The sequence below is a fragment of the Staurois parvus genome, unplaced genomic scaffold (genome assembly GCF_062004578.1).
Source record: "Staurois parvus isolate SC_StPar_1 unplaced genomic scaffold, SC_StPar_1.0 ptg001198l, whole genome shotgun sequence".
NCBI classification, from domain to species: domain Eukaryota; kingdom Metazoa; phylum Chordata; class Amphibia; order Anura; family Ranidae; genus Staurois; species Staurois parvus.
The window spans coordinates 242,850-265,901 of NW_028318994.1; the positions used below are offsets into that span (position 1 = coordinate 242,850).

A 23,052-nucleotide genomic window follows, 5' to 3' on the forward strand; every position below is an offset into this window, starting at 1 on the left:
CGACTTAAACAAAATGTAATTTTGTGATATTCTGATAATGTTAACGTCTTCCCGTTCAACGTAAGTAAATATGTGGTCTCATGGAAAATGTTTTTTTACCTGTGGGGGCCACATATAAGCGCCACAATAAGTGAAATTAAAGGAATGCGCTAAAAAAACATAAAATAAAAAAGTGCAACAAAGTATTAATAAATAAATAAATGTCCAAAACATAAATGTCCAAAAAATATATATGTGTCCAGAAGAATATATATATATATATATATATATATATATATATATATATATATATATATATCCAAAAATATAATGTCCAAAAACAAATCTTTTTGAAAATCAAATTTGTGTCCACACCGTGTCAAATCCACCACCAAAGAAGTTGGATCACTCACCAGAATTCAATGCTGATCAACAATTGGACCAGCAAACAACACTTTTGCTCTGGGAGCAGTAGATATCAATTCAATTCTTAGATGGAATCTTTTGCAGACAACTGATATCCTATAGGATGAATCGCCACCATTCAAAACTATGGCTAATTTCCAGGGGTATATATCATCTCTAGATCGTATGTCTCCGTCTCATTGGGGCCATATTCAAAGGAAAAAAGAAAGGATCATAGTGCAGCAAGCTTTAAAACATATAAAAGCTTTACGGTTTACGATCAGAAAAGTCGTGGCGTGCGGTGGTGTGCCGATACATCGTTTGCTTGATTCACTGCCCATGATACCGGTGTCAGTGTAGACACCTTAAAATGTGAGTGCGATTGATATATTAAAGCTTTTATATGTTTTAAAGCTTGCTGCACTATGATCCTTTCTTTTTACCTTTGAATATGGCCCCAATGAGACGGAGACATACGATCTAGAGATGATATATACCCCTGGAAATTAGCCATAGTTTTGAATGGTGGCGATTCATCCTATAGGATATCGGTTGTCTGCAAAAGATTCCATCTAAGAATTTAATTGATATCTACTGCTCCCAGAGCAAAAGTGTTGTTTGCTGGTCCAATTGTTGATCAGCATTGAATTCTGGTGAGTGATCCAACTTCTTTGGTGGTGGATTTGACACGGTGTGGACACAAATTTGATTTTCAAAAAGATTTTTGTTTTTGGACATTATATTTTTGGACACATATATATATATATATATATATATATATATATATATATATTCTTCTGGACACATATATATTTTTTGGACATTTATTTATATAGTGATACTTTGTTGCACTTTTTTATTTTATGGTTTTTTTAGCTCATTCCTTTAATTTCACTTATTTGGTCAAAAAATTTATATGAGTTTTTTGAAGTAGGAATTTGCTGCTTTAGTTTTTTAGGGTGTGGCGCTTTTCTAACAATACTGCGATAAGCGCCACAATGTTTGTGCTGGGAATGTGCTGCACATCAAACTCCCAGCACAGAAACTGAGCAGTCATAGACAGCTCTGGTTGTCATAATAATGACTGGGAATCGGGAGGAGCAGTTCCCGATCACCTGATCACTCTGATAGCCTGGGATTGGCTAGCACAGTGATAAGTCACTATGCAGCCTGCCACTTTTTCTTTTTTTTCTCCTCAAAAGAAATAAACATGAGAAAACCAAAACATTTGTAATTGCAGCAATTTTCTGGGTGAAGTGGTGCATTATCAGACAGAAATGCAGGGGTGCCAATATCTTTGACCATGACTGTACCATAGTTTGTAGACTCCATAACTTTCACGCAAACCAATCAACACACACTTATTGGGATTTTTTTTTTACCAAAAACATGTAACAGAATACATTTGACGTTTTCAATTTTTATTGGATATGTTTTACAGCAGAAAGCAAAAAATATTGTTTTGGTTTTTTTTTTGTCTTTAGTTTATATAATAAAAACCTCAGTGATGATCAAATAGAAAGCTCTATTTGTGCAAAAAAGTATAAAAATTTTGTTTGGGTACAGTGTTGCATGATCGCGCAATTGTCAGCTAAAATAACGCAGCACCGAAAAGAAAAAAACTGCCTGGTCATGAAGAGGGTAAATCTTCTGGAGAGCAAGTGGTTAAAATAATATTCATTAAAACACAAAATAAAATAATGGAAAAAAATCAGGCGATATCCATTACCATTTACCACCAAATAAAAGTCCATTTTGTCTTGAAAAAATGTGGTATAATTCACCTGGATACACTGGGGGAGATATACTAAAATGTGGTGCAGCTGTGCATAGCAACCAATCAGCTTCCAACTTCAGCTTGTTCAATTAAGCTTTAACCACTTAGCAAGTGCACTATAGCTGAATGACGGCTACAGCGCGGTTGTCCATTTCTGGGAGGGCGTCATATGATGTCCTCCCAGAACACGCTCTCCCATGTGCCCCCAGCAATCTCCGTGATTGCTGTGTCCTATGGATACAGCTGATCACGTGATGTGGTAAAAGGCCAATCACAACGTCCGTTTACCATGTGATCAGCCGTGTCAAATGACACAGCAGATCACCGGGTAAATACAGTTGCCGGCTATCTGCTGCACTTTCCTCACACTTTCACAGTGTGAGGAAAGTACTGCCGATGACGGGCAATTGTCAGAGAACAGATCGGTACTGATCAACAGTGCCCTGAAGATCAGTGCCCAGCAGTGCCGCCCATCAGTACCACCCAGCAGTGCCACCAGTCAGGGCACATCATTGCCGCCTATCAGTGCCACTTCTCAGTGCTGCCTATCCGTGCCACTTCATCAGTGCTGCCTATCAGTGCAGCTCTCATCAGTGAAGGAGAAAAAAATTACCTGTTTGCAAAATTTTATAACAGAAAGAAAAACATTTTTTGCTCTTTTTTTTATTTATAGTGCACAGAATAAAACACCCAGTGGCGATTAAATACCACCAAAGAAAGCTCTATTTGTGTGAAATAAAAATGTCATATAGGTACAGTGTTGCATGACCGCGCAATTGTCAAAATGCGACAGCGCTGAAAGCTGAAAATTGGCCTAGGCAGGAAGGGGGTGAGAGTGCCTGGTAGGCAAGGGGTTAAAAATAGGTAACTATGCACAGCTGCACCAGATTCTTTGTGCACCAGTTTTAGTAACCCTAGGTTCACACCTAAGCATTTTCCGCAGCGTTTTTCGTTTTGCAGAAACACACAGTCCATTTAACATGATTTCCTATGGGACACATTCACATCTCTGTGTTTTCACCAACTGCGTTTTTTTGGAAAGGGTCAAGAACTTTCTTGAACGGGAAAAGTTGCATTTTTGGTTCTATAGACTTCAATGGATACGTTGCAGAAAAGCATGTGGTGCGTTTTTGCAGTGTTTTTGATGAGTTTTAAATCCGCCCAGCAACAAAAAAAAAATGCAAAATGCATCACAAACGCAGCAAAATCACTGCAGAAATGGATCAAATGCAACCTGCATGTAGGGAAGTAAAAATAAAGAACTAAAATAATATGCTTGCATACTTGTGCACACCCTTAAACTAATACTTTGTTGAAGCCCCTTTTGATGTGATTCCAGCACTCAGTCTTTTTGGGGAGGAGTCTATCAGCATGGCACATCTTGACTTGGCAATATTTGCCTGCTCTTCCTTGCAGAAACACTCCAAATCTGTCAGATTGTGAGGGCATCTCCTGTGCACAGCCCTCTTCAGACCACCTCACAGAGTTTCGATCGGATTCAGGTCTGGGCTCTGGCTGGGCCATTCCAAAACTTTCATCGTCTTCTGGTGAAGCCATTCCTTTGTTGATTTGGATGTATGCTTTGGGTCATTGTCATGCTGAAAGATGAAGTCCCTCTTCATGTTCAGCTTTCTAGCAGAAGCCTGAAGGTTTTGTGCCAATATTGACTGGAATTTGGAACTGTTCATAATTCCCTCTACCTTGACTAAGGCCCCAGTTCCAGCAGAAGAAAAACAGCCCCAAAGCATGATGCTGCCACCACCATGCTTCACTGTGGGTATGGTGTTCTTTTGGTGATGTGCAGTGTTGTTTTTGCACCAAACATATTTTTTGGAATTATGGCCAAAAAAGTTCAACCTTGGTTTCATCCGACCACAACACATTTTCCCACATGCTTTTTGGGGACTTCAGATGTGTTTTTGCAAAAATTTTCTTCGTAAGAAAAGGCTTCCATCTTGCCACTCTACCCAATAGCCCACACATATGAAGATAACGGGAGATTGTTGTCACATGTACCACACGATAGGAAGAAGGGTCAGCCACACACCGGAGGATAGATGAATATAGTGTGTATTTATTGATCCATAGGACACACAAAACACCAAGACATGAATACAGGACCTGTTAACGCGTTTCACACAATCTCATGCTTAATCACAATTAAGATGATTATGGTTAAGCACGAGATCATGTGAAACGCGTTAACAGGTCCTGTATTCATGTCCTGGTGTTTCGTGTGTCCTATGGATCAATACATACACACTATATTCATCTATCCTCCGATGTGCGGCTGACCCTTCTTCCTATTGCATCGTGTGTGGTGGCGAGCCAGAGCCTGCACTTGGTGTGGATTGATCTGGATTGTTTGCCTAAGCGGTATACCTTTGTTCTTTGGACATGTACCACACAGCCAGTACTTGCCAGATATTCCTGCAGCTCCTTTAATGTTGCTGTAGGCCTCTTGGCAGCCTCCCAGACCAGTTTTCTTCTCGTCTTTTCATCCATTTTGGAGGGCCGTCCAGTTCTTGGTAATGTCACTGTTGCGCCATATTTTCTCTACTTGATGACGATTGTCTTCACGGTGTTCCATGGTATATCTAATACTTTGGAAATATTTTGTACCCTTCTCCTGAATGATACCTTTTAACAATGAGATCCCTCTGATGCTTTGGAAGCTCTCTGCGGACCATGGCTTTTGCTGTAGGATGCGACTAAGAAAATGTCAGGAAAGACCTAAAACAGCTGAACTTTATTTGGGGCTGACCAGAGGCACTTTCAATGATGGCAGATATGTACTGACTCCTATTTAACATGATTTTGAATGTGATTGCTTAATTCTGTACACAGCTACATCCCCAGTTATAAGAGGGTGTGCACACTTATGCAACCACATTATTTTATTTTTTTATGTTTACTTCTTATCCCCCCTAAAAGATTTTAGTTTGTTTTACAATTGAGTTGTACAGTTTGTAGGTCAGATTAAAGGTGGAAAAAGTTCTGAAATGATTTATCTTTGTCTAATTTTTTTACATCATAAAAACCTGACTTTTAATATCCACTGTGTGTATGTATGTGTGTGTATATATATAAAGAAGTAAAAATATTATCTCTATTACAATCCGATTACCTGTAGTCTGGAAGTTTCTGCTCCCATCGTCCAAATTTGGCGCCTGCGGTTTTCCCAGACTTTGTTGTCCCGATGATATCCGGGATATTCTGGTGAAGGCAACTTTACGAATGGACCAGGAGCACTGTCCTCCAGTCCTGAGGCCTCTACTTATCAGAGACACAGCCATCAGGAGCCGGGACTCACAGACACGTTCTCTTTCTGAACCTTTCCCAAATAACTTCTCACAATTGGCAGATCTTCAAAGGGTGAAACCCTGAGGACATAAGTGGGCAAACTTTCAGACTGAAAGGCCTTTACTATGGAGTACTGAGAACGGAGTCTATAAAACATAACACAGGCTAGCCTTACACAGGAGAACTAAGTGGTGCTTTACACAATCCTGCTCAGTTCTCTAAAGCAGTGATCGAAGCTCAGCCAGTTGGCTGCAGCCGCTGTCTAATGTCAAAGGGGATTCCTCCATCCACCTCGTATGTGTATAGTGAGCTTAAAGGAACTGTAAACCTCAGACATGAAATATGAACAAAGCATATCCCTCTTTAGTGTGTATTTGTTTCAATCCAGAGCACTAAGTATAATTTCTGTCTGCCGCTTTGTTCCTTTGCTATCAGCATTTGTCACTTCTGACAAGTTGTCCTTACACCAAGAGAAAAAAGGTGACGGGAAGGATCTCCAGCACGCAGCCTGTGATTGCCAGCCTCAGCTCCGTTCTTGTGTGCTGTGTGAAAGGGGATGTATCCCTTCCATCCAATCAGCCCACGCTGAACGCTGCAAAGTGTAACATCAGCTCTCTGCCCCCTGCTATCTCAAAGCTCAGGCAAACTGTATACATTGAGGACTATGAAGGGTCGTAGGAAAGAGAATACTGCAGATAAACAGGTACAACTTATGTAGGAGGACTTGTTTCATCCCTATGTATCACCTGAGGTCAGTCACTACACTAAGTATATGTGAGGGCTCAAAACCACTTTAAGAATTGCATGATGTGGCAAAGGCTGCCCCCCAGAGTTTACCCACCTCTACCAGCAAATATGCATTTACAGCCAGTGTTATTTAAAGCTGACCTCCTGCCTTCCTTTCAGTCCTGCACAGTTGTACCGGCTCTTCTCCTGTACTGAAATGGCTAACTCTGATTTCACTGCACACCATGACCTTCTCACAATGATAAACTCAATTTTTGGGGGGCTTTCTGGGGCAAAGAAAGGCTGTCAGAGCTTACACAGGGCTATGGATTCCTTCCCCTGATCCCATGTGACAGCTAAGGACCAATCACAAGGCACCAAGAATTGTCACATGGTCTGGGGGGAGTGAGGGGCACGCTCTTCCTTACTGGAAAGCGTCCGGTTTTTCACTTTGCTCCCAATGGCAATAAGGAGCAGCAAAAAAAGGAGTGGGGTGGTAAGTGACCCTTTGCATAGAAAAAAAAATAAGTCACTTTACAGCTGGTAGGGGTGCGGAGTTCTTTATGACAGCATTGGCACCAATCGTGATCCAGGGATGCGCAATTCCTATCGCCCGGCGCCTGGGACATGCAGTTCCAAGTGTCAGGCAAAAGGTTTTTTTGTCACGTTTAGCCCTGCTGCAGGTTTAGAGCCGACGGTTGGCCATTTTGTAAGTCCTCATGCACACGGGACGTTTTTACAGCGGCTGTTTTTGGCTTTTGACGTTTTTTCTACAACCAATAAACTCCCCAGCATGTTATCCTATGTGTCCATCCCCGGCGTGTTATCCTATGTGTCCATCCCCGGCGTGTTATCCTATGTGTCCATCCCCGTCGTGTTATCCTACGTGTCCATCCCCGGCGTGTTATCCTACGTGTCCATCCCCGGCGTGTTATCCTACGTGTCCATCCCCGGCGTGTTATCCTACGTGTCCATCCCCGGCGTGTTATCCTACGTGTCCATCCCCGGCGTGTTATCCTACGTGTCCATCCCCGGCATGTTATCCTACGTGTCCATCCCCGGCATGTTATCCTACGTGTCCATCCCCGGCATGTTATCCTACGTGTCCATCCCCGGCATGTTATCCTACGTGTCCATCCCCGGCATGTTATCCTACGTGTCCATCCCCGGCATGTTATCCCACGTGTCCATCCCCGGCATGTTATCCCACGTGTCCATCCCCGGCATGTTATCCCACGTGTCCATCCCCGGCATGTTATCCCACGTGTCCATCCCCGGCATGTTATCCCACGTGTCCATCCCCGGCATGTTATCCCACGTGTCCATCCCCGGCATGTTATCCCACGTGTCCATCCCCGGCATGTTATCCCACGTGTCCATCCCCGGCATGTTATCCCACGTGTCCATCCCCGGCATGTTATCCCACGTGTCCATCCCCGGCATGTTATCCCACGTGTCCATCCCCGGCATGTTATCCCACGTGTCCATCCCCGGCATGTTATCCCACGTGTCCATCCCCGGCATGTTATCCCACGTGTCCATGCCCGGCATGTTATCCCACGTGTCCATCCCCGGCATATTATCCTACGTGTCCATGCACACATAGGCTGTAATCAGCATTTTTTGGTAGGGGCGTTTTTTTTGGTAGCAAATTTTTTTTTTCGCTAAAAAACGCAAAACGCAGCTAAACACTAATGCAAAAACGATGAAAAACTCACGTTTTTAACGTGCCTTTACACAGCTAACGTTACCAGCGTTATTAAAACGCCCCGTGTGCATGGAGCCTAAGGTCCGGTTCACACTCCATGCGTTTCAGTTGCTCTCTTTCTCTGCATCCAAAAAGCACAGAAAGAAGGTTATATGGTTGTTAGTGAAGCACAGAAAGAAGGTTATATGGTTGTTAGTGTCATAGTTTACATCAGTGCTTGCAGTTCCAGATGCAGAAAAAAAAGTAGAACAGGCTGCATTTTTTCTGCACAGAACTGTACTGGAACGAGGTAAAACGCATCAAATTGTACCAAAAACACACTGGAACGCACATGTCTATATTTGCATTTAATAAAAAGAGGAAAAAATTAACTGGAATGCATAAAAAGCACCGGAACGCGTCAAAAATGCACCATAAAAGCGTCAAAAATGCGCATGCAAAAACGCATCCGGTACACATCTGGACTGCATTTCTATAGTGTGAACCAGCCCTAAAAGAGAACAAAAAAAAAAGCCTTCCGCAGGCTCCCCCGTCCCACCTGGACACCTGATTAACGAGCCGACACTTCCGCTGGCTGACCATGGAGCGGACAAAGACCAGAATCGCTTTGTCAGCCTCTAGGATATCAGAAACAGGAAGCAATAAGCAAGCATACTTCACTTCCAGTTTTCCCGGTACCATTTTTAAAAATGGAAAGCATTTGGTCACACCCATCTTGGTGCGATCAACTGCTTTTAAGGGCAGAGAAGGGATCTGGGCTCTTATAGACCCCAGATCCCTCCATAAAGAGTACTTGTCACATACCTATTGCTGACACAGGGGATGTTTACCTTCCTTGTGACACCAGTAAAAACGATAAAAACAAAAAAAAATTAAAGTGACAGTGTAAAAACAAAATAAAATATTTGAAAAAAACAAAGTTAAACCACCCCCATCCTCCCAAGCTCGCGTGAAAAGGCGCGTAGCGGTCCTGCACGCGAGTGCAAACAGCGATCGTCCCACATATGTGAGGTATCGTCATGAACTTAAAATCATGGGCAGTAATTCTAGCACCAGACCTCCTATGTAAATCTGAATTTGTAACCTGTAAAAAAAATATGTAAAGTTTAGGCTTGGTTGGCCTCAAAAGAAAAATAATAAAAATAAAGAAACCCAACTCCTCTGGATCAGTTCTATCCATCCCAAAGCGTTTATGCAGAGTGCTTACCTGCTTATGTCCTGTATGTACTGAGACAGCACCATCCAACAAGCTCTACAAAGTCATTTTGAATGTTATAGGTCAGTGATGGCGAACCTGTGGCACGCGTGCCACAGCCGGCACGCCGAGCCTTATCTGTGGGCACGCCAGGAGAATACCATATTTTTCGCTCCATAATACGCACTTTTTTTCCCCCAAAAAAGGGGGGAAAATGTCAGTGCGTCTTATGGAGCGAATATAGAGCGGCCGGTCCGGTATTTCCACCGCCGCCGTGTCAGAATACCGGGCCGGCCGCTCAGCTCTGCAGTGGGACCGTACCTGTCCCTCTATCCAGCGGCGCCCTGTCTTCCCGGCTTCTGTAGTGTGCGTGACAGCCGGGTCCCAAGTGCGCATGCACAAGAAGCAGTGCTCTTTGTGAATGGTAAGGCGGTACCTGGGACATATGACAGATCCCAGAAGCCGCCGGACCAATCACAAAGCGCAGCGCTTCTCGCGCATGCGCACTGGGCATCCGGCTGTCCGACGAGCGCCCACACTACAGAAGCCGGGAAGACAGCGCGCGGCTGGATAAAGGAACAGGTAAGATAAAAAAAAACTCTGCGGAAGTAAGAGCGGGTACCTGTCAAATTCAGGTACCCGCTCCCCCTCCCTCCCCAAAGGTCAGCAGTCATCTGTACTGTCCGCAGTCTCTGGTCATCCCTGTGCTTTCCGCAGTCTCTGGTCATCTCCTGTACTGTCCGCAGTCTCTGGTCATCCCCTGTACTGTCCGCAGTCTCTGGTCATCCCCTGTACTGTCCGCAGTCTCTGGTCATCTCCTGTACTGTGTCTGCAGTCTCTGGTCATCTCCTGTACTGTGTCTGCAGTCTCTGGTCATCTCCTGTACTGTGTCCGCAGTCTCTGGTCATCTCCTGTACTGTGTCCGCAGTCTCTGGTCATCTCCTGTACTGTGTCCGCAGTCTCTGGTCATCTCCTGTACTGTGTCCGCAGTCTCTGGTCATCTCCTGTACTGTGTCCGCAGTCTCTGGTCATCTCCTGTACTGTGTCCGCAGTCTCTGGTCATCTCCTGTACTGTGTCCGCAGTCTCTGGTCATCTCCTGTACTGTGTCCGCAGTCTCTGGTCATCTCCTGTACTGTGTCCGCAGTCTCTGGTCATCTCCTGTACTGTGTCCGCAGTCTCTGGTCATCCCTGTACTGTGTCCGCAGTCTCTGGTCATCCCTGTACTGTGCCCGCAGTCTCTGGTCATCCCTGTACTGTGTCTGCAGACTCTGGTCATCCCCTGTACTATGTCTGCAGTCTCTGGTCATCCCTGTACTGTGTCTGCAGTCTCTGGTCATCCCTGTACCGTGTCCGCAGTCTCTGGTCATCTCCTCTACCGTGTCCGCAGTCTCTGGTCATCTCCTCTACTGTGTCCGCAGTCTCTGGTCATCCCTGTACTGTGTCCGCAGTCTCTGGTCATCTCCTCTACTGTGTCCGCAGTCTCTGGTCATCCCTGTACTGTGTCCGCAGTCTCTGGTCATCCCTGTACCGTGTCCGCAGTCTCTGGTCATCCCTGTACTGTGTCCGCAGTCTCTGGTCATCCCTGTACTGTGTCCGCAGTCTCTGGTCATCCCTGTACTGTGTCCGCAGTCTCTGGTCATCTCCTGTACTGTGTCCGCAGTCTCTGGTCATCTCCTGTACTGTGTCCGCAGTCTCTGGTCATCCCTGTACTGTGTCCGCAGTCTCTGGTCATCCCTGTACTGTGTCCGCAGTCTCTGGTCATCCCTGTACTGTGTCCGCAGTCTCTGGTCATCCCTGTGCTGTCCGCAGTCTCTGGTCATCCCTGTACTGTGTCCGCAGTCTCTGGTCATCCCTGTACTGTCCGCAGTCTCTGGTCATCCCTGTACTGTCCGCAGTCTCTGGTCATCCCTGTACTGTCCGCAGTCTCTGGTCATCCCTGTACTGTTAATTAGTTTGCACTACTGTACGAGTTGTTTTTTCTAAACCAAAAGCTCGATATTCAGGTTTCATTGCAGTGTTGGCACTTTGAAAGAAATAAGTTGGTTTTGGGTTGCAGTTTGGGCACTCGGGCTCAAAAAGGTTCGCCATCACTGTTATAGGTAGTTATGTTAAAGTGTGACATGTTGGGTATCTGTTTACTCGGCCTAACATCATCTTTTATATTTTACCTACGGACAGGTAAATTTACGTGGTCGCCATTGGACAGGTGTGAGCAATTTTAAAGCTTGACATGATTGGTATCTATTTACTCGGCCTTACATCATCTTTTATATTTTACCCAAAATTGGGTTATCTATTGTGTATGTTTGTATTACAATTCAAAAAAGTGTATTAAAAAAAAAAAAAAAAGTTAAAAAAACCGCTGTGCAAATACCGTGTGGGATAAAAAATTGCAACACCCACCAATTTATTCTCTAGGGTCTCTGCTTTAAAAAAAAATATGTTTGTGGGTTCTAGGAAATTTTCTTAAGTGGTTAAAAAAGCTAAAATGATACAAAACAGGGCCTCTTAGGAGATATAAAGTATATTATAAGGCAAAACTGTTTTTTTTTTACATTTTTGGATGGAGTAGAGAGAGATTAGAGCCCCTGTCAGGTTTTTATTGCTGTCTGTGCCCCCATTAGGGAGATTCATCCAATCTGTCCTGACAGTAAAAGAAAATCTCACCATTACAGGAAAAGAGGGGAAATCTTCCAATGGGGACATTAGTTCTGGTGACAACCAGGGATTCCCTCTCACTTCCTGATTGGCTATGGGACAAGACGTGAAGGAAAATCTCCACAATGGGACACAGATGGCAAAAAAAACACCTTACATGGATTATAACCCTCCCTTACTAATAGCTCACTAGTTACAGACCTATATCCCTTCTAAACACAGATACAAAATTGTTTGCGAAGGTGCTCGCTACGAGGTTAAAAGAGCTGATGCCTGAATGTATACACTTAGATCAAGTGGGCTTTGTCCCAGGAAGGGAAGGGAGGGATAATGGTCTAAGAACATTGCTTCTCTTACAGAACGCAAAAAGAGAAAAATTACCAATAATAATATTGTCGATTGATGCTGAAAAAACTTTTGACAGGGTAGACTGGGGGCTTATGATAGACACTCTACCGGTCTGGGGAATAGGTCCTAAGATGATGGGTTGGATAAAAGAGCTCTATAATGGCCCGACAGCGGCAGTTAAGGTAAATGGGTCTCTCTCAGTCTTTTAGTATGTACAATGGTACAAGACAGGGATGCCCCTTATCCCCGTTATTATTTGTTCTATCCTTAGAACCTCTGTTGGTGACGGTAAAAAACAGTGTAGACATTAGAGGAATTAGGATAGGCGAGATAGAGCATAAGGTAGCGGCATATTCCACATTTTCACGGCTCTTACTGTGAAGAAACCTTTCTGTGTTTGGAGATTAAATCTCTTTTCCTCCAGATGTAAAGAGTGCCCCCTTGTCCTCTGTGATGACCTCAGGGGGAATAACTCTACACCGAGTTCACTATATGAAGCACTGATGTATTTATACATGGAGATCATATCCCCCCTTATGTATTACACATGGAGATCATATCCCCCCTTATGTATTACACATGGAGATCATATCCCCCCTTATGTATTATACATGGAGATCATATCCCCCCTTATGTATTATACATGGAGATCATATCCCCCCTTATGTATTATACATGGAGATCATATCCCCCCTTATGTATTATACATGGAGATCATATCCCCCCTTATGTATTATACATGGAGATCATATCCCCCCTTATGTATTATACATGGAGATCATATCCCCCCTTATGTATTATACAAGGAGATCATATCCCCCTTATGTATTATACATGGAGATCATATCCCCCCTTATGTATTATACATGGAGAGCATATCCCCCCTTATGTATTATACATGGAGATCATATCCCCCCTTATGTATTCACATGGAGATCATATCCCCCCTTATGTATTATACATGGAGATCATATCCCCCCCTTATGTATTCACATGGAGATCATATCCCCCCTTATGTATTATACATGGAGATCATATCCCCCCCTTATGTATTCTACATAGAGATCATAACCCCCTTATGTATTATACATGGTGATCATATCCCCCCTTATGTATTATACATGGAGATCATATCCCCCTTATGTATTATACATGGTGATCATACCCCCCTTATGTATTATACATGGAGATCATATCCCCCCTTATGTATTATACATGGAGATCATATCCCCCCTTAATCTCCTCTTCTCAAGTAAGAATAAATTCAGTTCCTCTAATCTTTCCTTGCAGCTGAGCTCCTCCATGCCTCTTATCAGTTTGGTTGCCCTTCTCTGTACTTTCTCCAGTTCCCCAATGTTCTTTTTGTAAATTGGTGCCCAAAACTGAACTGCATATTCCAGTTGTGAAATTGACCCCTTCTATAAAAATATGTATCTGGAAAACTATATCCCATTAATAAATGAAATAAAGGAGGAGTTGGGAAGGGTCTCTTGGATTGGGCATATAACTTTGGTTAAAATGGTGATAGTTCCAAAAATCCTATATAAATTTCATATGCTCCCAGTCGATATTCCAAAGTCTTTCTTTGTGATAATAAAAAAATGAAAATTTAAATATATATGGACTAATAAGAAGCTGAGAATCAGGTATGAACTCCTGTGTAATAAGAAAGAAAAAGGAGGATTAAATTTGCCCGATATTAAGAATTATTACACTGCAGTGATACTTTCACGAATTGTAGACTGGATACATAACTCACAGGGGAAGAGTTGGGCTAAAATAGAAGGCACTTCAAGTAACACGCGATTAGAGAGGATTATTTGGATACCACAGAAGTTTTGTAATGTGGCTGGGACTAGTAGTACACTGACACAGGAGGTGTTAAGAGTATGGGATGGATTACATAAATAAATGGAATGGAAGTGTACAGTGAGCAAAAGAGTATTTAGTCAGCCACCAATTGTGCAAGTTCTCCCACTTAAAAAGATGAGAGAGGCCTGTAATTGGCATCATAGGTAGACCTCAACTATGAGAGACAAAACGAGAAAAAAAAATCCAGACAATCACATTGGCTGATTTGGAAAGAATTTATTTGCAAATTATGGTGGAAAATAAGTATTTGGTGAATATGAAAAGTTCATCTCAATACTTTGTTATATATCCTTTGTTGGCAATGACAGAGGTCAAACGTTTCCTGTAAGTCTTCACAAGGTTGGCACACACTGTTGCTGGTATGTTGGCCCATCCTCCATGCAGATCTCCTCTAGAGCAGTGATGTTTTGGGGCTGTCGCTGGGCAACACGGACTTTCATCTCCCTCCAAAGGTTTTCTATGGGGTTGAGATCTGGAGATTGGCTAGGTCACTCCAGGACCTTGAAATGCTTCTTACGAAGTCACTCCTTCGTTGCCCGGGCGGTATGTTTGGGATCATTGTCATGTTGGAAGACCCATTGACGTTTCATCTTCAGTGCCCTTGCTGATGGAAGGAGGTTTGCACTCAAAATCTCACGATACATGGCCCCATTCATTCTGTCCTGTACGTGGATCAGTTGCCCTGGTCCCTTTGCGGAGAAACAGCCCCAAAGCATGATGTTGCCACCCCCATGCTTCACAGTAGGTATGGTGTTCTTTGGATGCAACTCAGCATTCTCTCTCCTCCAAACACGACGAGTTGTGTTTCTACCAAACAGTTCTATTTTGGTTTCATCTGACCATATGACATTCTCCCAATCCTCTTCTGGATCATCCAAATGCTCTCTAGCAAACTTCGGACGGGCCCGGACATGTACTAGTTTTAGCAGGGGGACACGTCTGGCACTGCAGGATCGGAGTCCCTGGCGGCGTAGTGTGTTACTGATGGCAGCCTTTGTCACATTGGTCCCAGCTCTCTGCAGGTCATTCACTAGGTCCCCCAGTGTGGTCCTGGGATTTTTGCTCATCGTTCTTGTGATCATTTTGACCCCACGGGGTGAGATCTTGCGTGGAGCCCCAGATCAAGAGAGATTATCAGTGGTCTTGTATGTCTTCCATTTTCTAATTATTGCTCCCACCGTTGATTTGTTCACACCAAGCTGCTTGCCTATTGCAGATTCAGTCTTCCCAGCCTGGTGCAGGTCTACAATTTTGTTTCTGGTGTCCCTCGACAGCTCTTCACCATAGTGGAGTTTGGAGTGTGAATGTTTGAGGTTGTGGACAGGTGTCTTTTATACTGATAACAAAATCAAACCGGTGCCATTGATACAGGTAATGAGTGCAGGACAGAGGAGCCTCTTAAAGAAGAAGGTACAGGTCTGTGAGAGCCAGAAATCTTGCTTGTTTGTAGGTGACCAAATACTTATTTTCCACCATAATTTGCAAATAAATTCTTTCCAAATCAGCCAATGTGATTGTCTGGATTTTATTTCTCATTTTGTCTCTCATAGTTGAGGTCTACCTATGATGCCAATTACAGGCCGCTCTCATCTTTTTAAGTGGGAGAACTTGCACAATTGGTGGCTGACTAAATACTTTTTTGCCCCACTGTAATTCACTGTTGATTCCCCTGGTGGGTACAGATTTCCAGGGAAGGATAATATCTCGGGGAAATTGTTTAAGGATATAGACGCACGGTTCGGGGATCTAGTAGTTAAGGGGGAGTTGTGCACTTTTCAAGATTTAAAGAGAAAAAAAGAGATATTTGTAGTATTATTATTATACAGGATTTATATAGTGCCAACAGTTTGCTCAACGCTTTACAATATAAGGGAGACGGTACAATTACAACACATTTCAGTACAGAAGGAATAGGAGGGCCCGGCTTGTGGAGTTTACAATCTAAAGGAAGGGGGAGGTGATACAAAAGGTGATAGCTGTGGGGGATGATCTGGTGGAGGTGATTCAAGTACAATTCTTAGGTGGAGGTGGGGTAGGCTTCCCTGAATAAGTGAGTTTTCAAAGATCGCCTAAAGGCAGACAGGGTGGGGGCTGACCAGACATACTGTGGTAGGGAGTTCCAGAGGATGGGGGAGGCCTGGAGGCGAGCGTGGGAGGAGGTGATGAGGGAGCTAGAGAGGAAGATATTTTGGGCGGAGCGGGCGATTTGGACGATATCTGCAGATGAGGTTGGTTATGTAGCTAGGGGCAGTGTTGTGGATGGCTTTGTAAGCTGTGGTTAGTATGTTGAATTTTATACGTTGGGTTACTGGAAGCCAGTGAAGGGATTGGCAGAGAGGGGCAGCAGTCGCTGGTCGGTTGGTAAGGTGTACGAGTCTAGCAGCAGCATTCTTAACAGACTGAAGGGGGGATAGCATTACATGAATTGAGATATTATCAATTAAGACATTTTGTTTCGAAGCTGCCCCAACCCCTGAGGATGGCGGAGGACTTGCTCCCATTCGAAAAGCTGTTGGGCTGTAGTTTGGCTCCACAACAAGTCACTTCTGGGATTTATAAGATACTTACTGAATTGAGGGGGGCGGGTCCTCCTCGATTCTTAGAGAAATGGGAAAGGGATTAAGCACAGAAGAATAAACTGTTTAAATGAACACGAGGTGACGAATATGAACACAGTTGAAATGAATGATAAATGTTTGGCGAGATGGTATTTGACACCAAGTGTTGCACATAGACAACGGACAGAAGTCTCACCGCTCTGTCTGAGGGAATGTGGAGCTAAGGGAACAACGGCTCATATATGATGGGATTGTCCAAAAACACAGCGGTTTTGGCAAGATATAATCCAATTTATACAAGAGATATTGGGGATAACCATACCGAAGGATCCGTGGGTGTGTATTTTATAGGTCAGATGTACCGGTGAAACAGTATAAATATAGCGCAGGGGTGGGCAACTGTGGCCCTCCAGCTGTTGTAGAACTACAAGTCCCATGAAGCATTGCAAAACTGACAGTTACAAGCATGACTCCCAAAGATAGAGGCATGATGGGACTTGCAGTTCACCAACAGCTGGAGGGCCACAGTTGCCCACCACTGATATAGTGCATTATAACATGGGCAGCACAGTGGCTGAATGGTCAGCACTTCTGCCTGGCAGTACTAGAGTCGTCGGTTCGAATCCCAACCACGGCACCACCTGCCTGGAGTTTGCGTGTTCTCCCTGTGCCTACGTGGGTTTCCTCCAGGTACTCCGGTTTCCTCCCACACTCCAAAGCAATGCTGGTAGGTGAATCAGTTCCTAAATTGTCCCTAGTATGTGTATGTATGAATGTGAGTTAGGGACCTTAGATTGTACGCCCCTTGAGGGTTAGGGACTGATGTGAATGTACAATATATATGTAAAGTGCTGCGTAAATTGGCGGCGCTATATAAGTAACTGAAATAAATACCATCTAATTTGCACGGCCAAAGGGCTTATTTTCAAATTTTGGCAGATACAGGAACCTCTAACTATGAGGAACTGGTTAGAGAGGGATGACTATATAAACAAGATGGAGGAGTTATACCATATAGACGAAGGTAAAATAGAAACATGTGGAAAGGAATGGGGAAGATGGTTTGACTTTGACCCCCAGTTCACACCTATGCGGCCATGCGGGCCGCATTTTGCACAGGCACGAGAGCCCATTCATTTGAATGCACTCCCGTGTCTGTGACACGCAGCAAAGAAGTCCCTGCACTTCTTTGGAAAACGCAGCCCGCACAGGAACCTCGGTTCCCAGTATGGTTGTGTTTTCCTGTGCAGGTGGCGTGTCATTAGAACTAACGTGCAGCCGTACAGAGAAATGCGGACCTGCGGGCGGCGTGCCATTAGAACTAACGTGCAGCCACACAGAGAAATGCGAACCCGCGGGCGGCGTGTCATTAGAACTAACATGCAGCCGTACAGAGAAATGCGGACCCGCGGGCGGCGTGTCATTAGAACTAACGTGCTGTGCACCACCCGCACAGAGAAATGCGGACCTTTAGGCGGCGTGCCATTAGAACGAATGTGCAGCCACACAGAGAAATTCGGACCCGCGGGCGGCGTGTCATTAGAACTAACGTGCAGCCGTACAGAGAAATGCGGACCCGCGGATGGCGTGTCATTAGAACTAACGCGCTGCGCACCACCCGCACAGAGAAATGCGGAACCGTAGGCGGCGTGCCATTAGAAGGAACGTGCAGCCACACAGAGAAATGCGGAACCGTAGGCGGCGTGCCATTAGAAGGAAGGTGCAGCCACATAGAGAAATGCGGACCAGCGGGCGGCGTGTCATTAGAACTAACGTGCAGCCGTACAGAGAAATGCGGACCCGCGGATGGCATGTCATTAGAACTAACGTGCAGCCGCACCACCTGCACAGAGAAATGCGGACCCTCAGGCGGCGTGCCATTAGAACGAACGTGCAGCCACACAGAGAAATGCGGACCCGCAGGCGGCGTGCCATTAGAACGAACGTGCAGCCACACAGAGAAATGCGGACCCGCAGGCGGCGTGCCATTAGAACGAACGTGCAGCCACACAGAGAAATGCGGACCCGCGGGCGGCGTGCCATTAGAACTAACGTGCAGCTGCACCACCCACACTGAGAAATGCGGACCTGCAGGCGGCGTGCCATTAGAAGTAATGGCACCCGCCCACGGCTCCGCAATTCTCTGTGCGGGTGGTGCGGTTGCACAGATTTTCATGCGGATCCAAAGCGGAACAACCAGCACAGAAGAGAACCTAGGGTAAGACATCCGGAGAAAATCTGTAAGTAGTGGGAGGCCCAGTGACCCGACCTGCGGTAGGAGATTTAAAGGGAATGCCTTGTATGACCGTAGCTAAAAGGGAAAAGAAAGGTTGGAGGGAAAGAAAGAATAATAAGAAAAAAAAGAGGGTATAGACATGCATTGGATTGTTGGATAATATGGGAGGGGGGGGGGGGGTTGCGTGGAGGGTGGGGAGGGGAGGAGGTTGGCATGGGAAAATTAGGAGAATTGTTTGTATTTTAGATGTAAATGATATATGGTTGTGTTTTTGTAAAAAAAAAAAAAAATAAAATCCCTGCCAATCCCTTCACTGGCTTCCAGTTGCCCAGCGGATAAAATTCAAAACGCTAACACTGACGTATAAAGCCGTTCATAACTCCGCCCCAAATTACATCACCGATCTTGTCTCTAAATACCATCAAAACCATCCTCTCCGCTCCTCGCAAGACCTCCTGCTCTCTAGCTCCCTCGTCTCCTCCTCCCATGCTCGTCTGCAGGATTTCTCACGGGCTTCACCCATCCTCTGGAACTCACTACCCCAAGCTATCGCCTACTCTGCTCGCTTTTAGGCGCACTTTGAAAACTTATCTCTTCAGGGAAGCCTATCGCGACCCCAGCTAATTACTGGAAACCTCTACTCCCCCAACCACTCCATCCCCCACAGCTAATTACCTTTTGTACCACTATCCCCTCCCTCCTAGATTGTAAGCTCCAAGGATCAGGGCCCTCCTATCCCTCTTGTATTGAATTGTATTGTTGCTGTATTGTCTCCCGTTATATTGTAAAGCGCTGAGCAAACTGTTGGCGCTATATAAATCCTGTATAATAATAAAAGATATAATAAAAAAACTCCCCCTTACTATATCCAAAATGAAAAACAAATCTTCCCAAAAAAAATCTTTTAAAGCCACAACTACCAATGTAGAACGCGGCGCTGGAAGGTGCTGTCTCAGTACATACAGGACAGAAGCAGGTAAGAATTCTGCATTAACTGTTTGGGGTGGACAGAAGTGATCCAGAGGAGTTGGGTTACTTTATTCGTATTTTCTTTTTGAGGCCAACCAAGCCTACACTTCAGATTTTATTTTTCCACAAGAATCTGGCCTCTCAGCATCATCCATTATTTATGAAGACTGGAGGTGTTGCCTATAGCAACGTGCTAGGGCATAAAAAGAAGGCAGCTGATGAGCAATGTCTTCATTGATACGGCTAAGTAGGCAGGAGGCGCCCTGAGAGGTGGTCTCTCTCACTACCATCCCTCCTGGCAGACCCTTCACTCACCTGCACTCCCAACCTCCGCTTACTGCGCCACCTCCAATATGGCGCCTGCCCTACTTCCGCCGACCTCGCCACCATAGAGCTGTAAGAAGCTCCGCCCTCCTCGCCCCGCTCTCTGTGGTGGTTCGGTCCTCCGTGCTCTCTCCCCATTGGTTGGGTCGCACGCTGTTCCCGCCCGTTCCCTCTGCGGCGGAAGTGACGCAGTGGAGCGGCAGTGCGGTGATGACATCTCGGCGGAGCTAGAGAGAGATTGACTGGCAGCTGGGCGATGTGAGAGGCGGCCGGGTCGGGGGACGGAGGGGTACCCGGGTCACTGACTGACTCACTCTTCAGCCGGTGAGTACGCCGGGGTGGGGCAGCGGCCTACCGCTGTGTGCGTGTGATGGGTTTGAGTCGGGGTAGGGGGGGCCTGCTTTTCCGGCTGTGTTGCCCGTAGCAACCTTTCTGTGCGCTCAGGCCGTGGCGGGAAATGAAAGGGAGGATTTGTTTGTTTGCTGGAGGCGGTGGGGGGTTAAGTGCGGGCCTCGTGTGTGTGCGGCCCACCTGAGCTCCAGCTGCTCCCCTGTCCTGGGCTGACCTGCCCTAGCAACAGGAAAGGGAGAGTCTGATTGGTTGCTAGGGGCAGCTGTGGGCCACGTGCGTGCTTCACCTCTGAGCTCCAGCTGCTGACCTGCCCTAGCAACAGCAATGGGGGGGATAGCTGATTGGCTCATTGAGGGCAGCACAGACAGTCCGTATGTCAGGCTTCTCTGTGTTTTTCCAGCTGTAAGGCCCTATATTATCTTGTCAGGTTATCTGCATATACTGAGGGCTGCTGGCTGGTCCCCCATTGCCGTGGCCAGTCCCCCATTGCCGGTCCCTCATTGCCGTGGCTGGTCCTCATTCCAGCACAGCGGATCCCTGGACAGACTGCCCCTGTCTGCTGGAGGAGACGCACGGCTGCAAATGGCTGGTATGCAGATCCTATGACTTAAACAGGAATAGTATCACATGTCCGCTCCACGGTTTACCATGTAAAAGTCTTGTGACTCTTCCTAGGCTGAGATATCATCAGTCTGCTGCAGGCAGGAGCAGACATTTCCTCAGTCTCCCCTCCCCCAGTGATCAGACTGCAACATAACTCTGTCTAGACCGAGATGATCTCCTTGATTGCTGCAGGCAGGATGAAGCATTGCCCCAGTCTCTTCTCCACCAGGGGTGAGAGTTCAACATTGTAACCCTATCTTGGCTGAGATGATCTCCTTGATTGCTGCAGGCAGGGGGAAGCCTTGCCCCAGTCTCTTCTCCACCAGGGGTGAGAGTGCAACATTGTAACCCTACCTGAGCTGAGATGATCTTGATTGCTGCAGGCAGGAGGAAGCATTGCCCCAGTCTGTTCTCCACCAGGGGTGAGTGCAACATTGTAACCCTACCTTGGCTGAGATGATCTCCTTGATTGCTGCACGCAGAAGGAAGCATTTCCCCAGTCTCTTCTCCACCAGGGGTGAGAGTGCCACATTGTAACCCTGCCTAGGCTGAGATGCTGTCATCAGTCTGCTTTAGGCAGGAGGAGGGATGTCCTCAGTCTCCTATCCTCCAGTGATCAGACTGCGACATTATAACTTTACCTAGGCTGAGATGATGCCATCAGTCGCAAGAAGCTATATTTTCTCAGTTTCCTTTCCTTCAGTTATCAAACTTCAACATTATAACTTTGCCTAGGTTGAGATGATCCTCTTGATTTCTGCACACACGTGGAAGCATTGCCTCAGTCTCTTTTCCACCAGTGAATGCAACATTCTAACACTGCCTAAGCTGAGATGGTCATCAGTCTGCTGCATGCAGATGGAAGCATTTCCTCAATCTCCTCTCCCACCAGTGATCAGACTAACATAACTGCCTAGGCTGAGATGATGTCATCGGTCTGCTGCATGGTGGAGGAAGCATGTTCTTAAGTTTCCTCTCCACCAGTGATCTGGCTGTAACATTGTTACTCTGCCTAGGCTGTGATGTTATCATTTGTGGCATGCAGGAGGAAGCATTTTCTCAGTCTTCTCTCCACCAGTGTTGAGAATGCAACGTTGTAACACTGCCTAGGCTGAGATGTTATCAGTCTGCTGCATGTAGAAGGAAGCATTTCCTCAGTCCTCTTTCCCCAGTAATCAAACCGTAACATTATATCAGTTGCAGGAAGCAGCTTTTCCTCAGTCTCCTTTCCTCCACTGATCATACTGCAACATTGTAACTCTGCCTAGGCTGAGATATTATCAGTCTGCTGCATGCAGAAGGAAGCATTTCTCAGTCCTCATTCCCCGAATGATCATACTGCAACATTGTAACTCTGCTTAGGCTGAGATGCTATCATTCTGCTGCATGGTGGAGGAAGCATTTCCTCAGTCATTTCCCCAATGATCATACTGCAACATTGTAACTCTGCCTAGGCTGAGATGCTATCATTCTGCTGCATGGTGGAGGAAGCATTTCCTCAGTCATTTCCCCAATGATCATACTGCAACATTGTAACTCTGCCTAGGCTGAGATGCTATCATTCTGCTGCATGGCGGAGGAAGCATTTCCTCAGTCCTCATTTCCCCAATGATCATACTGCAACATTGTAACTCTGCCTAGGCTGAGATGCTATCATTCTGCTGCATGGCGGAGGAAGCATTTCCTCAGTCCTCATTTCCCCAATGATCATACTGCAACATTGTAACTCTGCCTAGGCTGAGATGATATCATTCTGCTGCATGGTGGAGGAAGCATGTTCTTAAAGGACAAGGTGATCTTTAGAAACATGTTACATGTTCCACCCGCTTTTTTTTTTGTGTGTAACATGTAACCTGTTCACACTGCTGGAGCTGCTGCCCGCTCTGCTGCATAGAGTGACAGCGAGCCTCCTTTCCCTCCCGGCCTCCTCATTCATTCACCGAAGTCCCGACAGCCTTTGCCACTAACGGTTTGTAGTTCTCAATGAAGTACCATGGCACTGTTGAGCGCTGTGGTAGTTCATTGGCTCTTCCTGTCGG

At 45.7% G+C, this 23,052-nt stretch overlaps 2 protein-coding genes across 4 annotated transcripts in view; one reads left to right on the forward strand and one right to left on the reverse strand.

The window, feature by feature from the left end:
• The window catches only part of FDX2 (ferredoxin 2), a 50,533-nt gene extending 30,440 nt beyond the window's left edge, over positions 1–20,093 (reverse strand). Inside the window, exons 1-2 of the mRNA XM_089660023.1 lie at positions 20,051–20,093; positions 5,289–5,544 (exon numbers count right to left, since the gene is read on the reverse strand). Coding sequence (XP_089516149.1) covers positions 5,289–5,457 — 169 coding nt within the window. The 5' untranslated portion in view covers positions 5,458–5,544; positions 20,051–20,093. The remainder of the gene's footprint in view (positions 1–5,288; positions 5,545–20,050) is intronic.
• A 151-nt stretch (positions 20,094–20,244) lies between these two features.
• Positions 20,245–23,052, forward strand: part of ARK2N (arkadia (RNF111) N-terminal like PKA signaling regulator 2N) — a 165,043-nt gene continuing 162,235 nt past the window's right edge. For all 3 annotated transcript variants that reach the window (XM_089660024.1, XM_089660025.1, XM_089660026.1), the window contains exon 1: positions 20,245–20,383. The gene's annotated coding sequence lies outside the window, so the exon portion shown is untranslated. The remainder of the gene's footprint in view (positions 20,384–23,052) is intronic.